We start from the raw sequence: 19,059 nt of genomic DNA, 5'->3' as shown, positions 1-19,059 counted from the left end.
TAGGTTTCTGATGTCCAAGCACACATTTTTTGTACTACACAACAATATCACCTTTTAAAGAGGAATGCTTTGGTAAAAGTCAGAATTTTTCAAAGTGAAAAATAATTGCTGCAAAGCTGAGAACACCGGATTCCTTAAAAAGATAGGAACTAGGGGTAGTATTCCAGTGAGTTGTGGGGGCAAGTAGAACCACACTAGGCTTTGTGCAGGGAGGAGAATCTAAGCCCCTTAATGAGCAGGGCTGGGAAGTCTGTGCCCAGCTCGGGACTCAGCAAATGCTTCCCCATTTCCTGGAAGCATAGCGGTTCTCAGACCCAAAGAACCACAGCTGGGAGGCTGGGGACAAGGCCACCTACCTGTTTCCAGTCCCACATATCTAAGTTACAGAGCTGCAGTGCCTTGGGCCCTCCCGAGGGAGCAGCTGTACAGCCAACTCCTTGTGGCCACAGAGACAAAGACTCTGAGCAAACACTCCACATCTGTTCACTTATTTCGAGGCCTCTGGATCACCTGTACCAAATTTGTCCTTTATCACACCAACAAGCAGAGTTAGGTGTACTTTTGTGAACATGTAAAGGCGCGCAACTGCATTTCTTTCACTCTATCTGAAGCCAAGACAACAGGAGTCACAACCATTGTAGTAAGAGAGGCATTTTATTTCGAAGCTAAATGGATCTATCACTTCGGTTTTCCTCCCTCCTCTCTATTTCCTCTGAAGTTTCAAGATACACCAATTTACATTTACCTCTATTCAGGGGCTCTATTAGTGATACTAATTGAGAGTGACATATGTAAAATAATGCCCGTCACCAGTACCCCAGGAGCTCTCTCAAATTGGAGTTAAAATAAGATGTCTACCACCTAGGGAGATGACACCTCTCAAAAGTCATCTTTTTAAATAAAGGGTTCAAGAGAAAGTCTTCTGGGAACTTTCTATATTGTGGACCTCCCCCCAGGACCACCGGCAGTGTTACATTCGAAATCCTGAGCACTGAGTAGTGCACCACTTCCTCCACCACTGCTTATCAGCTCAGCTCCTGTGCTCTCCTGGACACCGGTGAGGGCTCTGAGCGCACAGTGAACGTTGGAATGTGGCAGACGTTAGCCTTTGTCTCTCGACCTCTGACTGTGCCTGTAAAACTGCCTAGGAAGGAACAGTCCACTTTTTAAACTAACCATCATCGGGAGCAAAACAAAAGTAGTCCATAAAAATCTTTGCGGATGTCATCTCCGATTTCTTATGCAACCCCTGTGGCATCATATGTAAAAACACCCTCTAGATTACATTTGCCAGAAAAAAAAAATCTCTCTCGATGCAATATGAACATCACTTTTATCTCGAACTGCAGTGAACTTAGGTTATTCAAGGATTCTCACTCCAAATAATTTACATATGAATCACTTCATGGCCGTGTTCCCTGGTTCTGAGTGAGAGTAAATAGCAAAGAAAACTGCTAACCTGGCACAGGATACCACCTTATCTTTGGCCACGGTGATTTTTAATGTGTGTGAGAAGAGAGAGATGCTTTAGGGAATAAACAACTGCCCCAAACGCAACTAATCATCTTGTCGCTACACGCCCCAGCCCCACAAAGCAGCCCTTTCCTCTGGTGCCCTCTGTCCTTCTGTCTGCTCAATGAAAATGGTTGGTTGCCCAAAGCAGACGGGGGTTCCCCCAGCCCCTCCCTCATCCTCTCACATAGTCCATCAATCCCCAAATCCTGCCTCTCAACAGCTTCTGAATCCATCCATTCACTTCCATCCCTGTTGTCAATCTCTTGCCTGGACCTGCAGGCATTTGCACAGGTTTTCTCTGTCTGGAACCCATCCCCCCAATACGCACACTCCTTGGGGAAACTCCTATGTATTCCTTAGATCTAGATTGGATCTCACCTCCTCTAATTAGCCTCCCCTGCTCAATCCTGACTGGGTGAGGCACCTTTCCGACCTCCCTTGGCTCCCCCTATGCTTTGTTGCAACCACTGCTCTCACCCTGTTGTCTGGAAGTTTCTGTTTACCTTGTTCTACAGCAACCAGCATAGTTAGTTCTGAAGTGTCTAAGTGAGTAAATAAACACATCTTGCATCGCTCTTGGCCAACAGTGGTTTTCCAGCTGGTATCCACTATGCTTAATGAGTATTGCTCCCCAGTAAGAGGGAAAAATACTCAAATCATCCCATGTGATTTCTATGGTAGATGTATGTAGCAGATTGAATAATGGCCACACAAAGATATCAAGCCCTAACCCCTGGAACTTGTAAATATTACCTTATTTGGAGAAAGGACCTTTGCAGATGTGATTAATGATTCTGCAATGAGGAGATAACTCTGAATTATCTGGGTGCCATCACAACTGTCCTCATGACTAGAGGAAGAGGGAGATTTCACAGAAAAAAGAGGAAAAATAAACACACAGAAGGGAGTGAAGACAGAGGCAGAGATTGGAGTGATGTGGCTGCAAGCCAAGGAATGCTATCAAGCCACCAGAAGCTACTCAAAGAACACATTCTCCCCTAGAGCTGCAGGGGGAGTATGGATCTCAGACTTCCGGCCCCCAGAATGTGAGAGAACAAATCTCTGCTGTCACAAGCCACCAAGTTCATAGGAATGTATTCCAACAGCCTCAGGAAACTAAAGCAATATACATTTGGATTTATGTCATGCATTCATCACCTACGCATACTGGGCCCAAGCACAACTGTGGGAAGAGAAGGGCAGACCACCTCAAGGCACCAGAAAGCTCAGAGCTTCATACACGACACAAATTTATAATAAGTGATCATTAGAATGAACACCATTTAGAATATTAGAAGAATTCTTGCATTTACAAACACCACAGCTTTCTCAACAGCCTCCAGAAATCTGGCCTGCCTCCCGCCGGGCAGATCCTGTGCTCATCTCCTACTCAGAGGCACCTAACACACTCTCCATCCCCTGGGCCTTTGCTCAGGCCGTGTTGGCCACCTGGAAGGCTTTTCTTTCACTGCTGCCTATTGAAATCCTAACCACTGCTGGAGTTCCAGCTCAAATGCTTGCTCTACAGCGTCTTCACTGATCACGTACTTCTCACGTGTTTCCTCCAAACTCCCATTACATTCTCTGCAGAACTGGTATTAGTTTATCTGTTAAATTACCCTATTTCTAGCACACTTTCTTGGACACACATCAAAGTTTAGGTAAATGAGTAAACTAATTTAATGATATAATTGTATATTACAGAAAAGCAAACAGAAGGCCAGAAAGGTTAACTTTTTTTTTCTCCAGGTTCTTATTACATGAACAAATGAGTAAACTGAACTTAAATAGGGAACACAGCACACTGGCTAATGCACAGGCTACATAATCAACTAGCACAAAATTCCAATCACTGCTCTGCCTCTGTATGACTTTTGGGAAGCTATTAAATCTGGACCTCTTTTATTAATGAAACTGGTATATCTCGTTTAGCAAGTCATTAAAAGTAATGTGCAAAATATCTCCATGTCCGAGCCTGGAGAGACAATACATTTTAGTAAATGGCAGATATTATTTTCAGCATTATTAATTTTTCTGTGTACAATCCATAAAGCAGAGGTAACCAACAACACTCCAGAATAGTAGCTGATTCCAAAATGCCTCCCCCTAAATTTTGTTTTAAAAAACTCTCTATATCAATTTTTTTAAATAAAATTGAATGGGAAAACCAACTTATTTAGAACAAATCAAGTTTTTAAATTATAATTCTGTATAGTCAAAGTGGAAACAGTTGCTCAAATAAGCAAAATGTGAGGATGGAAATAAGTAGATGATCATGAATTATAAAAACAGAATGAAAATTCCATAACAAGGAAAAATAGATTCAAATGTTTAAAGTGACCTAATCATTTGCCTCAGTACTTAATGTACCAGACATTTTTTTTTTCACATAAAGAGCTTTTTTTCAACTACTGAAAACAGCTGCTTAAATTTTAATCAGGTAAACAATATCCGTACCATAGCAATTTTTTTCACTTTTTTGATAAAAATACTTTAATACAGTTACTTCAAGCGTGGCTCCCCAAAGTATGACACATTCTGCTTAAATCCCACAACACCAGAAAAAGCAACACTTATTTACATATGGGGAAAGGCTTTGCAGTTAAAAATTTAATAATATTGTCTGAACAATAAGTAAAAGCACACAATTATTTAAAGAAAATTAGCTGTAGGAAAAGCTTAATTATTCAAAGAAAGGGGGCATTTTGCACAATCTCTGCTTCATTAGCTATCATGGTATGGTTAGAAAAAAAAGCTATGATAAATTTGACTTTTGCCTTTCTAAGACTTTACAATAATATTTTCTATTAAAATTTTTAAAAATTTCCTGTTAAAAATACATAATTTTGTAAGTTTCCAATGAAGACTAGTTTAGGAGTTCCATAAATATAAAATCACTACTATTGCTTCAATTCTCCTAATTAATTATACATTGTGAATTCCTATAGCATATTAATAATATTAACAGTTAATATGTGCTAAATTCTTACATGCTGGTAGTTCTCTACAGGTTTTCCATACCTTAGTTTAGTTAATCCTCACAATAACCTTGTATCTTAGATATTATTAACCACATTTTAGTGGGAGAAACAGAAACACAGAGGGGTTAAGTCACTTTTCCAAGGTAGCACAGCAAAAAGAAGCAAAACAAGACTAAAATTTTATACAATCTAGCACTAGAATAGCACTGTTCAACAGAAATGTGTGATCCACATATATAAATCTAAATTTTCTAATACACCATTAAAAGTGTCAAAAGACACAGATAAAACTATTAACTTATGTAACCAATATATCCAAAATATTACCATTTCAACACGCAATCAAATAAAGATATTAACGAGGTACATTTTTTTTTAGTACTAAGTCTTCAAAAATCTACTGTATATTTTACATCTGCATTTCAATTCAGACTAGTCACACGTGTTGCACAGTGAGTTCTAGAGCCTGCTTTCTTAACTGCTATGCTACCAGAAAGTAATCTAAAAAGGCCTTTATCAGGACACCTGGATGGCTCAGCAGTTGAGCCTTTGGCCCAGGTCATGATCCTGAAGTCCTGGGAGTCCCCACATCGGGCTCCCTGCATGGAGCCTGCTTCTCCCTCTGCCTATGTCTCTGCGTCTGCCATGAATAAATAACTAAAGTCTTAAAAAAATAAATAAATGAGAAAAAATAAAAAGGCCTTTGTCATCCCTGCTATAGAATATTTATAGTTAACATATCAATACTCCAGTAGCATTTCACCATTTGATCTTTCTCAGCCCAGCTTAAGAGTGGGAAAGAAAAAAGTTCATTGAGGGGGAAAGGCAGGCAATTCCTTGTGACTGCACATCTTGTATCAGCTTTTGTTACAAACTACTTCCCAAGGTATTTGTAACATAGAAATAGGGTTTCCCTCAAGGGTAGAAGGCAGATTGTTTTTATGATCATGGTCAGGAAACCAAAGTTTTCCTCTAGGGCAAAGTTTGGACAGGTTTGCTAGCAGCCCCCTCATTGAGGTTTACTAAGCTTAAAGATCCTCAGATGTGATATAACCCATTCTGTGTACAGCAATCAGCAGGGCTCCTCCGAATCACTTCCATGGGACTCAGAGGCTAAGAGGAACCAATGCTACCTCCTGTGCCACAGCAAATAAAGTCTTTTGTCTCTGACCCAGCAATCTTGTGTCTTCAGCCAGTGTCCATAAAGGGAGAAGGCTAAACTGTCAGTCAAAAAGTAGGATAAGGTCTTAGACTCATGACAGTTTGTGTTGCATCTTTTGAGCACTGCTGGGTTTTGATATAGGCCTCTCCCAAAGAAGAAAACTTATATTTTCTATAGCTAGAACCAGATGAACTCAATTTACTGTTTTAAGATTAAAGTTTTTTTAAAAAAATAACAAGAAAAAAAAAAAAACAGGTTGATAGTGTTTCCTTCATTATCATCAATGGCCTCCCCCAGGTAAGGCCTTATCAGTGCCCACTTAAATTCCTTCACCACGGTAAACATCTTACCAAGGTTTCTCAGTTTTTTTGACAGAACACTTATGTATACTGTACCTTTCCACAACATTTGGCTTTGTCTATAATCTTCAGGGCAAATTCCTTTCCAGTGGACCTATGAAACGATCAGAGAAAGGCAATTTAAAGAAACAAATCAAAGATATAATCATTCCTTAAAAAAAAAAAAAAGATATAATCATTCCTGATTTCCTCTACTAGAGGAAACTAAGGTATTCTAAACATCTTTAAGGTAAACTAAACATCTTTTACAATAGGAAAACAGTTCAAAGAAGTACTGGCTTCCTCTGTACATCAGCGACAATGTTGAGTGGGGTCAGGGAGAAAGGTACTCAAAAAGAAAAAAAAAAATCCAAAGCCACACTGTTAATTTCCTTTTATAAATATTAATACTTACAATACTACATAACTTGCATATTAAAAGTACTGAAACTCTGTTGTATCAAAGCTAGACAAGAAACTTTTTCCATATTTAAATCTCAAAATAGTTCTCTTCGGAGGCAGAATAAATTAAGCAAAATGAATCCAAATAATTAAAAATGTTCTATTATCAATATAACTTTACATTCATCTAATAATGATTAAAAAGCCCTAGACTTTCCATATCTTTCTTAAGTTTTTATTTATTTATTCATGAGAGAGACACAGAGAGAGGCAGAGACATAGGCAGAGGGAAAAGCAGGCCCCCTGCAGGGAGCCCAATTCAGGATTCGATCCCAGGACCCCTGGTATCATGCCCTGAGCCGAAGGCCGATGCTCAACCACTGAGACACCCAGGTGCCCCCTCAATATCTATTTCTCAGCTAAAATTCCATCTAGTCCCATTTTACCCATACCTTTAAATGCCTATTATCTGGTAGTAAAGACATACATACTTGGACATACAAATGTGGATGTTAATTTTTAATCACCTTTAACATAATTTAATCTGAACATGCCAAAATATCTTTTAGAATAGGAGCACAGTTAAACAAAGAACACTGTAGTCAGTATTCCTGGAATACATCAGTTTTCTCAAGCGCAGCTGCTTTTGCCACATGGTCATAGCACACACTGATGAAGCTGACCTTAGAAGAATAACTTTCATTTAAATTGCTTCCCCATCATGTAAACCAAACCCTGACTCAGATTTCTAGTAAGTCTTTAGAGATCATATTTCAGATGCTTTATTTGTTACTTGGGTGGCAAACTGTACATCAGAGCTGTGTCGAGAACTTAGAGGATGGGGAGTGTCCCCTCTACAAGGAGCAGGAAAGTTTCACTGGAGATGCAGCAAAATGGAAAAGCTGTAGTCACAACTTTCTGGAAAGCTCCTCACAAAAAATAAAAATTACCACTTAGAAAAAAATGGGGTATTGACCTATCAACACGAAAACTCTAACCTGAGTATTTTCCAGTTTTTATATAGTTTATGAAAGGCCTCGAATTAAAAAAGAATGGATTTCTTACCCCTTGAGAATTCAGGACCTTCAACCAAATAAAGCTGAATAATCAAAAATACAGTTTCCATATAGGCAAAATTTGGTTGACCCTGATCTTAATTGGTCAGAGCTCCTGTATCCTGACCTACCAGTCTACACAACTAAGTATTAACTGAGAGGGTTACTGTGCAGTTTACATGGGTTAATAATACAAGCACAGCACTGAGAACAGTGCCTGACACAGGTCAGTGCTACTGAATCTTATTCTTTCCTATTCCTCTCTGGCTCATGGATGAGACCTGAAAAGCTCTCAGCCCAACTACATACAAAGCAAGTTTATGCTCTGCGTGTATACCTATATTTTTCCAGGTCAAGTGCCTGTGGGCTTACAAAACAGCTGGTCCTAAGGATAGACTTTTTCCAGGAAGGGAGGAAAAAAAACCTCCCAGGAAGGCCTTTTGTTCATTCATTCAGGTAAGAATAAACTCCAGGTGAGAAATGTAGGTAAACAAATGATCATCCTCACTATCCACTCACCTGTCCATGCACTCTTTGACTACTGCAAAATTCCCATCACCAATAACCTTCCCAATTTTGTATTTCTCAAGAAGAGTTGATGATTCAGAGCACCTGTTTCCATTCACACCTGCACAAAAGGATAAATGCAAAGTCTAGCAAACACATCAGCACTTCATCTCAATTCCTACATATCTGTAAAATAATAAATCACAATGCGTTCATTTCTAAATCTATGGTGAACCATAAGAAATTTTCTAAGCATATTTTCTGAAGGGAACACCTGAATCACCAATTTCCTTTTGATCTCGTTGTGAAATCTGAAACCAACATCATCAAACAAATCTAACAAATCCCTGAAATATCAGCTGAAACAAGTAAAAGGAAATTTAACCTAAGCTTTGTAAACTTCTTTGTTAGCTCTCGAGAAAAGGGAAGAGGATTACGGTGGGGATTCAATTTTAGAAACTCCCAAGATTTCTCCTCAGGGTTTTCTAGTAAAGAAAATTATTCCCAGCCGGGATACGTGTTAAGGCTAACTCCTGGCTGAAAATCCTCTCAAAAAGTGGATGGGGGAGAGGCAGGAGGAGGAAGTGGTTAAAAGGACTATATCTTACAATGTATCCCAATGCACAGCATGTAGCAGACATCCAATGAAGAAACACACTTTTGCTACCTGAGAGACAGGAAAGCCTACATGTAGGACTTGAGCAGACTGCCACTAAGGAAAAATAAAGGAAGCCCAAGCGTAAAATCTGAAATTGGGTTAGCTTAATTAAAAACAAGAAAATTTTATAGATCTTGAAGCAACTCCCACCAAGGCTCAATAGGCTAACTGACCATGATTACATCCCTGTTTAGGAAGATCATAATTTAGCCCAATTGGGTCTTGGGCGGCCACCAAGTTCACATGGATGACTTCCTTTATAAAAGCAATCATCAGATTGGGGACTACCTTCAGGACTCATACAACGACCAAGTTCAGGTCCACCATTTACATTGGAAGAGGATCTGCCGTGTACAGAAACCTGCTGAAAGAGGAGAGTGACCATTATTTACCAGGAAAATTTTACAAATCTTCAGCTAGCTAATCCTTAGTGAATAGAGAATGATTACATTGTGCAAAATGATTACATATGTTACAAAAACATCATCTCTTCTCTATATCATTAACACACATCTTCCTTACAGCACTCTCAATTCAGATTGGGTATCAGGAAATTGACAGTTAATTGCCCTCTTTGATACTGCTCTACTTTTGACTTCAATGGAATAATGCAAAGCAAACTATTATGGCATCACAGCTGAACAAGGTACTTCTTAGTGGCAGATAAGGTTTAGAACTATAGGTAATTCCAAGAAATGTCAGAACCGAGTCCCCAGATGCCACAGCTATCCTGGGGTGGACCTCAGGAGTGCCCGCTAAGGTGAAACCCTTCTCAGAACTCCAGGCCCATGCCTAGGACTGAATCCCCTTCCACAGCCTCCTGTGGATTCAAGATCCAGGGCACACCCCTGGCTCAACCCTCTTTACTGACCCTAACACAGAATTCCTCCTAACCATTTTAAAGACTTACTACTAGGAACCAGAGAGAAATAAGAGAGAAAACGAAAAGACATGTTCCAACTCAATGAAGCTCAAGTTCGCAGTCAACACAAAAATCTCTTTAATTCTTAGAATTGAAAAACTCGTATATGAATATTATTCACATCAAGTTTATTATTATGTATGCTTGGAAAATGTATGTATGCTTCTAAGTGGAATTTTTTCTTTATCCCTAAGACTTGACTCTAAGGCTTTTGAACTCAATTTTTTCTCTTTGAACTTTAATGTTCTTTCTCTCTTTTTTAAAATTATTCCTTTCAGGAGCTTCCAAGGTCAAAGGACTTGCCAAATACTGAGAAGACTCTTCAACCTTTTTTTTTTTGTATCGTTGAACCTACCTGCTTGCCTCGATGCCCAAACTACCCTGGTTCCTCCGTCCCATAGTAATTGTGTCTTACTCATCACTGCATCTCCCGTATGCAGCACAGAGCCTGGCACACAGTACTGGATTAATACTGGCTGATTAAAGGCATAAATGACAGGGCCAAGCCAGGGCTCCGCCCTTCCCAAAGTGTTCACAAGTTGGAGACCCTGAGTCTACTCTCTACCCCTGGATGAAGTAAGAACTTCACAGATACTAAGTCTGGTTCCAAACCCAGGAAAGCCCAATACTTATACACATTGTTTCAAACAGAATCATCCAGAAGTTCTTCTGGAACAAGATACAAGCCTCAAGAATAAGAGGTATTAGAAATTGCTCTGTTTTCTCAGATCCCATATGACCACCTGGTGTGGACATTAAAACCAGCAGCAGTGTGTCCTGTTAGGAACGTGAGGCCAAAGAAAAGCAGTTCTGAGAGACAACAAATCAGCACCTGTCCTGAGGTAAACATGCTCACAAGTTTTGTCTCCTTCACTCTGACATGCAGAACAATTGTGTAGCAACGTGGGGAGGATCCCTTTCGGGCCACCCTTAACCTGATGCCAATACCACAATGCTTCACTATCCACTGGCTCTTCAGAGTTCAATCATTATGTTTCTCACAAGGTAACTAGCAGGCAGTTTTTCAAAAGTCAGCTTCTTTGTTTTGTTCTATTTTTCTGCTGCTGAAATTAAAGGCAACTCCAAAATCAGCTGTAGTCTGTGCTAGAATGTTTAAAAGCTACCTTGTTTAAAACGAAAGCCCAGAGAAGGGATTTAACGGGAAGCCTAAAAGAAAGCCACAAGGTTCTCTGGTCAGTTCTGTTTCCACAGCTACCACCCTGGTCCTGGTCCTCCTTCAGCTTCTCCTGGCGCCTCATCAAAGTTTGGCCTCCTTAGTTACTTTCAATCTCAGCCATTCCACACAAGATTGCCAGGAAACTTCTCCAAGGACAGCTCTGATGTCATCCCTAGGATCCAAAGCCTTGGGGCGGGGGGGGGGGGGGGGGTGAGGTGGGGGTGGGGGTGGATCTTTGTGACCAATAGAATAACCCCACCCGAATAACCCCATGATTTGTCCATCTGCCCAGTTTGCTTCTCACCTTTTTTTTTTTCATGAATTTTATACATTATTTCAATTTATTTTTTAAAGACTTATTTGTTTGAGAGAGTGTGTACGATCTGGGGAAACGGGCAGAGGGAGGGGGCGGGGAGAGAGAGAGAGAGAATCCTAAGCAGGCTCCATGCCCAGATGTAGAGTGGAGCCCACAGTGGCGCTCCATCTCAGGAGCCTGAGATCATGACCTGAGCCAAAAATCAGGAGATGGACACTTAACTGAGCCCCTCACTGACATGTAACACTAACTCAGTATTAGTTATTAGTAGATTTTTTCCTTAAAACATCTGGCACAGGGACGCCTGGTGGCTCAGTCAGTTAAGTGTCTGCCTTCAGTTCAGGCCATGATCTCAGGGTCCTGGGATCAAGCCCTGAGTTGGGGTCCTTGCTCCAAAAGGAACCTGCTTCTCCTACCTCAGCCAACTGCTCCCTGTTTTTAGGCTCTCTCTCTCTCTCTCTCTCTCTCTCTTTCTCGGTCAAATAGAATCTTAAAAAAAAAAAATCTGGCAAAGTCTTGAATCCAATGACTGAGAAATGTTTTCAAACTGTTGAATGTACAATGGCTACAAGAGATCTTTTGCTAAATCATTCATTCCAAATTTGTTCCTCTTCTAATCTAACCCTTCCTCCACTGAAAACTGTCAGTCAAGGGAGTAAGAGCTCCAAATTAAATTCACATCAGCCAAATTCTTAATAAAGACAAGAAGAATACCATTTTGGAGAAAGTTCTATCTCAGGAAATAAATGCAAAGATCCCTTTTGATCACTACTGACTCCTAGCTTACAGTGATAGGGGAAGTGGATTGTAATACCTGGAAACAACTACGGATAGTGACCAGCTTGCCGGCGTGTCTAAATTTCCCAGCCCAGAACAGGGCAGCCCCACACCCTCAGGCCGCAGCTGCTTGAGTCAGGGCGCTGGACAGGGACCTTCTCTCCCCTCAACACTCCGATCCTAGGGAAATGTCCTGTACGCAGCCCCACTGCTGATGTCCTAAGACCCTGCCCTCCCCCGGGCCTTCCTGCCTAGCTCTTTTGGAAGCAGGTAACATTCTTCTAACAAGTCCCTTTCTCGAGCGAACTAAAGTTTAGTTGGCTGCAAGCTGATGTGTTCTAACTCCAGTGCTCTCCGAGAGGGAAATCTTGGAAGGGACTAAAACGGAGGCATTTTTACCTCCATCTACACTTTCACATGGTTGGGGGGACTCCTCAGACTATTTACTAATTAAGGTCCGGTGAACCACTGTAACTTTCCCAGTGTTTGTTTTGATTAAACCCCTACTCCGACCTATCCCAATTCCCTGTACAGCCCAGCAATGACAAACACGGTCTGTGTTGGGATTCACAGGCAGCAAGGAAAGAGATCAGGAGACGGGGGGGGGGGGGGGGGGACTGGTTTCCTGGCAACTAAAAGACAGCGAGACCTGGGCTGAAGTCTGAGCCCAAGGGGAGCAAGTGGCCTGTGGTCAGGGCCGAAGGAGAGGCTACTTTCACAGGTAGGTGTCACTAAAGGTGTCACTAAATCACCTGTGAGTGCAGCTTTCTTAGCAAATAATCATGGCAAGAAGAACATTTTTCAAAACTCGCAAACTGAATTGTTTAAGTATTGAACCTCAAGCATTTACAAAAACAAAACAAAACCAAAGACGTACATAGAGTTAACGGGAGTAACATACCTAATAATTACCCATCCAAATAACGTTCCTTGATTGAAAAAGCTTAGAAAATGAAAATATGAAGGGGAGTCATTTCATGATAGCACAGCTGAACAGACAGGGGCATGAGCTGACACAGAAACAGCCCTCCTTTCTCCTCCAGCAGCAATACCCTACGCAGGGTTGCTAGAGGATATAAAGATGAGGAGATAGGATTCCTACTGGCCAGAAGTTTACAATCTCATGAGGAGACCTATGTGCATGCTTAAGACCTTTCCAAGAAACCTCCACATTCCAAGAGATGGTTTCTAAGGTTCTGGAGGTTACAAACGACTCTCAAGATCCATGAGTTTGCTAAGGCTCGTGAGGAGGGAATCACACAGCCGGGGATTAAGCTCCCTTGACCTCCCAGGAAGGAAGCTTGGTGCTCCAAGGGTACAAGAAAAGCTGAGTATTCCCCGAGATCTCTGGACAGATCCCTGGCAAATGTGAAGTGTCTATCGTGAACTATAAAGCAGAGCATTCCCAGTGCCCTGAGAGACATGCAGACAAAGAGCAATGAAAATGCAGGGGATAAAGCTAGGACTACAGAATCCTCCCTGTTTCCCAGGCACAATTTACAGATTTCCCTGACCCGTGTAAGAGAATTATTCTCCTTATTGAAGCAAGGACTGAATTAGCAGGAGAGATTAAAATATGGCATTCCTGATTAAACCTGCCCCATTCCTGTTGTCAAACTAACAATTTTTATTAAAATCTCTTAAAATGCTAATGAGCATTCGGGCTTCCATCAGCAACTACGATGCTGACACAGCACAAAGAAAGCGCCTAAGATGCTGCGTGTTTTGAAGATCTTCCTCAATAAAGCATTAAATGGATGGCAGCATCTGGGCCCTTTCAAGATCATCTTCCATAATTACTAACTGGTTCAAAAAGATGTGATTATGGTTGGGGGGGGTGGGCGGGAAGAGGGGAGCAAACTTCCTATTGAGGTCCTGATTGGTCAAGGAGGGAAGGTGATGGAAAAGACTGGAGGTATTGCTGCGAATGTCAGGAGACCCTGTCACCGCTGCCCTATCTACCAGCCTATGGCAGCAGCAGCAGCTCCATTTTTAAAAGCATGCAAGGAAAGGAAATGCCTAAGAACCTGCTTCTGCTAAGATCTTTTTAAAGAAAATTCAGAAAAAAAAAAAAAAGAAAAGAAAACTCAATTCCTCAGCTGCACTAGCCACATGTCAGGTGTCTCATTACCACGTGTGTCTGGTGACTACGATATTGGACAGCGCCGACATAGAACACTTCCATCATCTCAGAATGTTCTATTGGACAGCACTACTTTAAGCCCTTGAGAGAGATCCATATGTTTATATATTTTTAATTGAAGGATAGTTGACATGCAAAATTACAAGAGCTTTAGGTGCACAGCATGATGACTGGACATTCATATACATTATAAAATGCTCCAATAAGTATAGTTACCATCTGTTACCAAACAGAGCTATTACAACATTATTGACTATATTCCCTAGCTTATACTTTACCTCCTAAGCTCCTTCACCTATTTCACCCATCCCCCCAGACCCCTCCCCTCGGGCAACCACCAGTGTGTTCTCTGTATTTATGAGTCCGTTTCTGTTTTGTTCACTTCTGCTAAAAACTTTTTTAAAAGACTTGAAAATAGAGCAGAAAAAGCTATAACGTGTCCTCAACTGCTAGTATCATTTAAAAAGGCATTCATGGCTGACTGAGTAAATGCTATGTACTCAATCATGGCTGATAATAAGTAACATTCCAGCTTTCTACATTTTTAGCCAAGAAGTCAAGTCAGAGTGCCTTACATTAAATTTCTTTGATAAGTAGATTATTACAACTTCTACAAGACTTAAAACTTAAAGAGAAAGGTTAGGTACTACACTAAAAATGTGAAGTTTTATTCAAAGATAGGCAATTCTCCAAGAAAAGTGGAAATGACTACATCAATGCATTATAGGATATTACTATTGACTTTTGAGTATATTCCTGGATACTACTTCATTCTGAGTTTTCATGAAAGGAAGCACTTGAGCAGAATCTAGGAGATATTCTTGTGTAGTGAGTTGACTTTTTTGGGGCATCTTGGAAAATGGCACTATAATTCAATTTTTAAGTGGCCTACTGCAGGGGTCAGAAATATTTTCTGCAAAAGGCTAGAGAGCAATATTTTAGGCTTTATGGTATGGTCTTTATCACAATTACTCAGCTCTGCTATTGAAGAAAGCAAGCAGTCACAGAGCACATGTAAATGGAGGAGTATGGTTGTGTTCCAATAAAACTTAATTTAGAAAGTCAGACTATGGGCCGAATTTGGCCAGCAAGCAAACTCTTGGTCTACAAGAACTTTCTTAGGAATCTAATTCTTACACTTTAAAACTATGGAACAGAATAATCCTCAGGGTACTGTTGCTGTAAAGCAGCGATTCTCGGGCCTTGAGTATACGTTAGGACCACCTGGAATAATCTGAAAGCTTCTATTGCTAGGCTGCGCCCCAGAGTAAAGAATCCCTGGCGTAGGGCCTGGGAATCAGTATTTTTTAAGCTCCAGAGATGATCTAATGTGTGACCAAGGTTGAGAACCTCTGTGGAGGAAGTTTCTGGCAGCAACTATAATTCTTCAGCTACCGTAAATGCTCCTGGTCACTCATCCAACAATCTAACCATTGCAAGTTATCTATAGCCAAAGAACAACTTTTTCTTTGTTAAAAACAAAGACAGGGATCCCTGGATGGCGCAGAGGTTTGGTGCCTGTCTTTGGCCCAGGGCGTGATTCTGGAGACCCGGGATCAAATCCCACGTCGGGCTCCCGGTACATGGAGCCTGCTTCACCCTCTGCCTATGTCTCTGCCTCTCTCTCTCTCTCTCTCTCTATCATAAATAAATAAAAATTAAAAAAAAAAAACAAAGACGTCACTTTTTACAGTTTACTGAATGCCTACTTTGTGGCAAGTCCTAAAATGAGCACTTCACATCTTATGAATTAGGTATTATCATAATCTCCATTGATCAGTGAAGCAACCAAGGCTCAGGGAGGTTTTATAACTTGCCCAAACACCACAGCAAATGTGGAATCAGAATCTAAACCCAGGCCTGACTCCAGAGCCCAGGAGCTATCTAGCTATTCTCACACTGTCCCCTCCTCTAGGAAGACAAAACAAGAAGTCTTTCAAGGCTATTAAATGTAGGGATGACACCCAGTACAAGACCCACTCACCAAAATATTCATTGTGGTATATTTAGGACATGCTTTCAGATTAGAGAATTATAGTCACATCCCTGTAATTTAGTCAAATAATGTACAAATTGATAAATCCAGAACCTTTCCTCACATACAGTTAAGAAATTTTTTCCTTAAAAAGATGACCTCTGAAATGTATTGAAGGTTTTTAGTAGCCAGTATTACCAGCTATTACTTGCAAAGAGATTTGCTTCCATTATCATTTTTGTGGGCTTAAAAAAATATTTTAAAATATCAATTCCATAAAAAAAATATATCAATTCCATTAATTAAAAGGGAAAGCCAGCATGAATTACGATAAATGCTACATTAGAAATGCATTCAAAAACAGAAATCTTCCAAAGAAGATACACAGATGGCCAACAGACCCAAGAAAAGATGTTTCAACGTCACTCATCATCAGGAGAATGCAAATCAAAACCACAATGAGGTATCACCACACACCTGTCAGGATGGCTAAAATCAAAACCCAAGAAACAAGTGTTGGTACAGATGTGGAGAAAAAGGGACCCTCATGCACTTTGGTGGGAATGCAAGCTGGTGTACCCACTGTGGAAAACAGTATGAAGGTTCTCAAAAAATCAAAAATAGAACTACCCTATTATCCAATAATTCCATTACTAGGTATTTAATCAAAGAAAATGAAAACACTAAGTTGAAAAGACAAATGCACTGCTATGTTTATTGCAGCATTCTTTACCATAACTAAGATATGAAAGCAACCCAATCCATTTAATGAATGGATAAATTTATTAAGTCATATAAAAGAATGAAATCTTGCGTTTGCAGCAATATGGACAGAGGTAGAGGGTATAATGCTAAGAGAATTAAGTCAGAGAAAGACATATCATATGACCTCACTCATGTGGAATTTAAGAAACAAAACAGAGGAATAAAGACAAAGAAAGACTTAAATATAGAGAACTGGTGGTTGCCACAGGGGAGGTAGTGGCGGTGTGAAATAGGTGAAGGGGATTAAGAGTACACTTATTGTGATGAGCACTGTGCACAGAATTGTTCAATCATTATATTGTATGCCTGAAACTAGTATAACACTATGTTAATTATATATATATTTTTTAATTTTATTTATTTATTCGAGAGAGGGAGAGGCAGAGACACAAGCAGAGGGAGAAACAGGCTCCATGCAGGGAGCCCGACGTGGGATTTGATCCCGGGTCTCCAGGATCACGCTCTGGGCTGAAGGCGGCACTAAACCACTGAGCCACCCGGGCTGCCCTGTTAATTATATTTGGATTAAAAGAAATAAAAATAAAAATAAAAACATACCTTCAGCACTTTTATATTAGATTTGTGATAATTGACTTTGAAATATTTCACTATTAGTAATGATATAGGAGAACAATTAATCTGAATCAGCACCTAAAGCTTGGTAATATACAATAAAGCCTTCTTATCTGTAGCCATACCTCAGACTTGTTTTCATTTGGCTAAATTAGTGGCGTTTGGTCTTTGTGATTGGTTAACAGTGGTAAATAGTGAATTATCTGGCTAAACAGAAAGCATGCAAAAGCCAACTCAACAGTCTATGAAAGGGGCTGCATAGAACCTGCTGATTTGTGCCTTTCTGTTCCTGAGTATCACTGCCACCTCAATTGACTACGTGGTCCACTAAAAGTGGCACAGCATCTCCGCATATCCTTATTAAGTGAACCCTTCAAAGTGTTGGCTTATTGAATTCTGAGCAACAGACAAGCGGCATAAGCATGCCCACCTGCTAACAACGTCTGCTTGCTTTCACTGTGAGAAATCAACTTCTTGGACACCAGGGTACTAGGAGAGGTGCCTCCCTCTTCAGTTCAAATTATGGAAGTTACCACTGCCAGTCACTGGTGCAGGACAATTCACTCTAACTTCTAAGTCTTAATTCCACCCAATTATCTTCAGTCTACTACCAATAATTCCTAATGGGCCACTGTCATGAGTAAGGGAGCATTTAAGATTAACATGTGAGTTGTTTATATTCATATAAAGTTATTACAACTGATCCCATTTATACACTGATTTGCTTGGCAAACTCTCCCTCTAGTTCCATGCAGGTGGGCTTCAGCCCCGTTGAGCCATCTACCCACCAAATGCCTCTATTTACTGAACAACCACAATGTGCAAATCACTGTCCTCAAGCAGTCTGAGATTTATAATGAGGATTTTGTTAGGCCACTGAAAAGTCTTCAAAACTGCTTAGTTAGTCCCTCGTTTTTGTTTTTGTTTCTGTCAATAAAACCAATTACTTTCAGAGATGAAGTCACCACCAAGCATTTCTAGGGTAATAAAAAGTGCATAGAAGTAGTCAATCTCTCAGTACCAAAGATTATTAACTAGTTTTAAATACCAGAGAAAAACCAAAGCTCCAGGGAAAAGCAAAAGCGTCTAAGGTCAGCCGCTACTGTGGATTTACATTTCACAGCTTCGAAAAGAAGTTTTGAAGTTCAGAGGGTCAAAGAGTTGCATTTTAGCTCTGCCAATCAGTATGAGATACTACTGCCCTTTCATCACACTTCACAAATCTGGAAAATCTTTCACCACCAGCAGACCCAGGAGACATCATCAGATAAAATATCAGCACATCAGACCGTTTATAATCTCAAGATGTTGGACAGTGTTCCAAATGTACTTTTTTTTTTCTTTCTTCTTTCAACCAACAAGAATACTCATGGTAGACAGCCTCTGGGCATGCACTTCAGCATCAAAACATGAGACATTTTATCCCTCAGCGTCCACAGATGTGCCCCTGACTCGGAAGCCTTAAGTTACTATAGCCTTGAAAGTCCTAAACCGGGACATGGATGATGAATTAAATTCCAGGGAAATGCTTTCTTCATCCATCTGGCAGCTGATGACACATTTAGTACTCTTTACTGCCTATCTGTCCCAAAGAAAATGCTGTGATTTAAGCACAGAAAATATTCCCGCAGGGAAAGTTATCAGCTAGATCGAAGGGACTCCAAGGACCTTGGGCAGAGGAAACAGGAGATCACAGGCTGAGGTCAAGAGGAAGTGGAGGATTAAGAAGAAAACATCAGTGGTGGTGAGATTCTAGAATTTGAAGGGGAGAGAAAAGAATGGGCAGGGGTGAT

The 19,059-nt window shown here is 40.5% G+C and overlaps 1 protein-coding gene across 8 annotated transcripts in view; it reads right to left on the bottom strand.

Annotated features, from left to right (window-relative positions):
* The window catches only part of DCLK2 (doublecortin like kinase 2), a 246,910-nt gene that overhangs the window by 120,796 nt on the left and 107,055 nt on the right, over nucleotides 1–19,059 (bottom strand). For all 8 annotated transcript variants that reach the window (XM_038558994.1, XM_038558996.1, XM_038558995.1 and 5 more), the window contains exons 7-9: nucleotides 8,907–8,982; nucleotides 7,973–8,081; nucleotides 6,054–6,111 (exon numbers count right to left, since the gene is read on the bottom strand). In XM_038558994.1, the coding sequence (XP_038414922.1) occupies nucleotides 6,054–6,111; nucleotides 7,973–8,081; nucleotides 8,907–8,982 (243 nt within the window). The remainder of the gene's footprint in view (nucleotides 1–6,053; nucleotides 6,112–7,972; nucleotides 8,082–8,906; nucleotides 8,983–19,059) is intronic.

The sequence above is a fragment of the Canis lupus genome, chromosome 15 (assembly GCF_011100685.1).
Source record: "Canis lupus familiaris isolate Mischka breed German Shepherd chromosome 15, alternate assembly UU_Cfam_GSD_1.0, whole genome shotgun sequence".
Lineage (NCBI taxonomy): Eukaryota > Metazoa > Chordata > Mammalia > Carnivora > Canidae > Canis > Canis lupus.
This window is presented reverse-complemented; position numbering and strand designations above follow the sequence as displayed.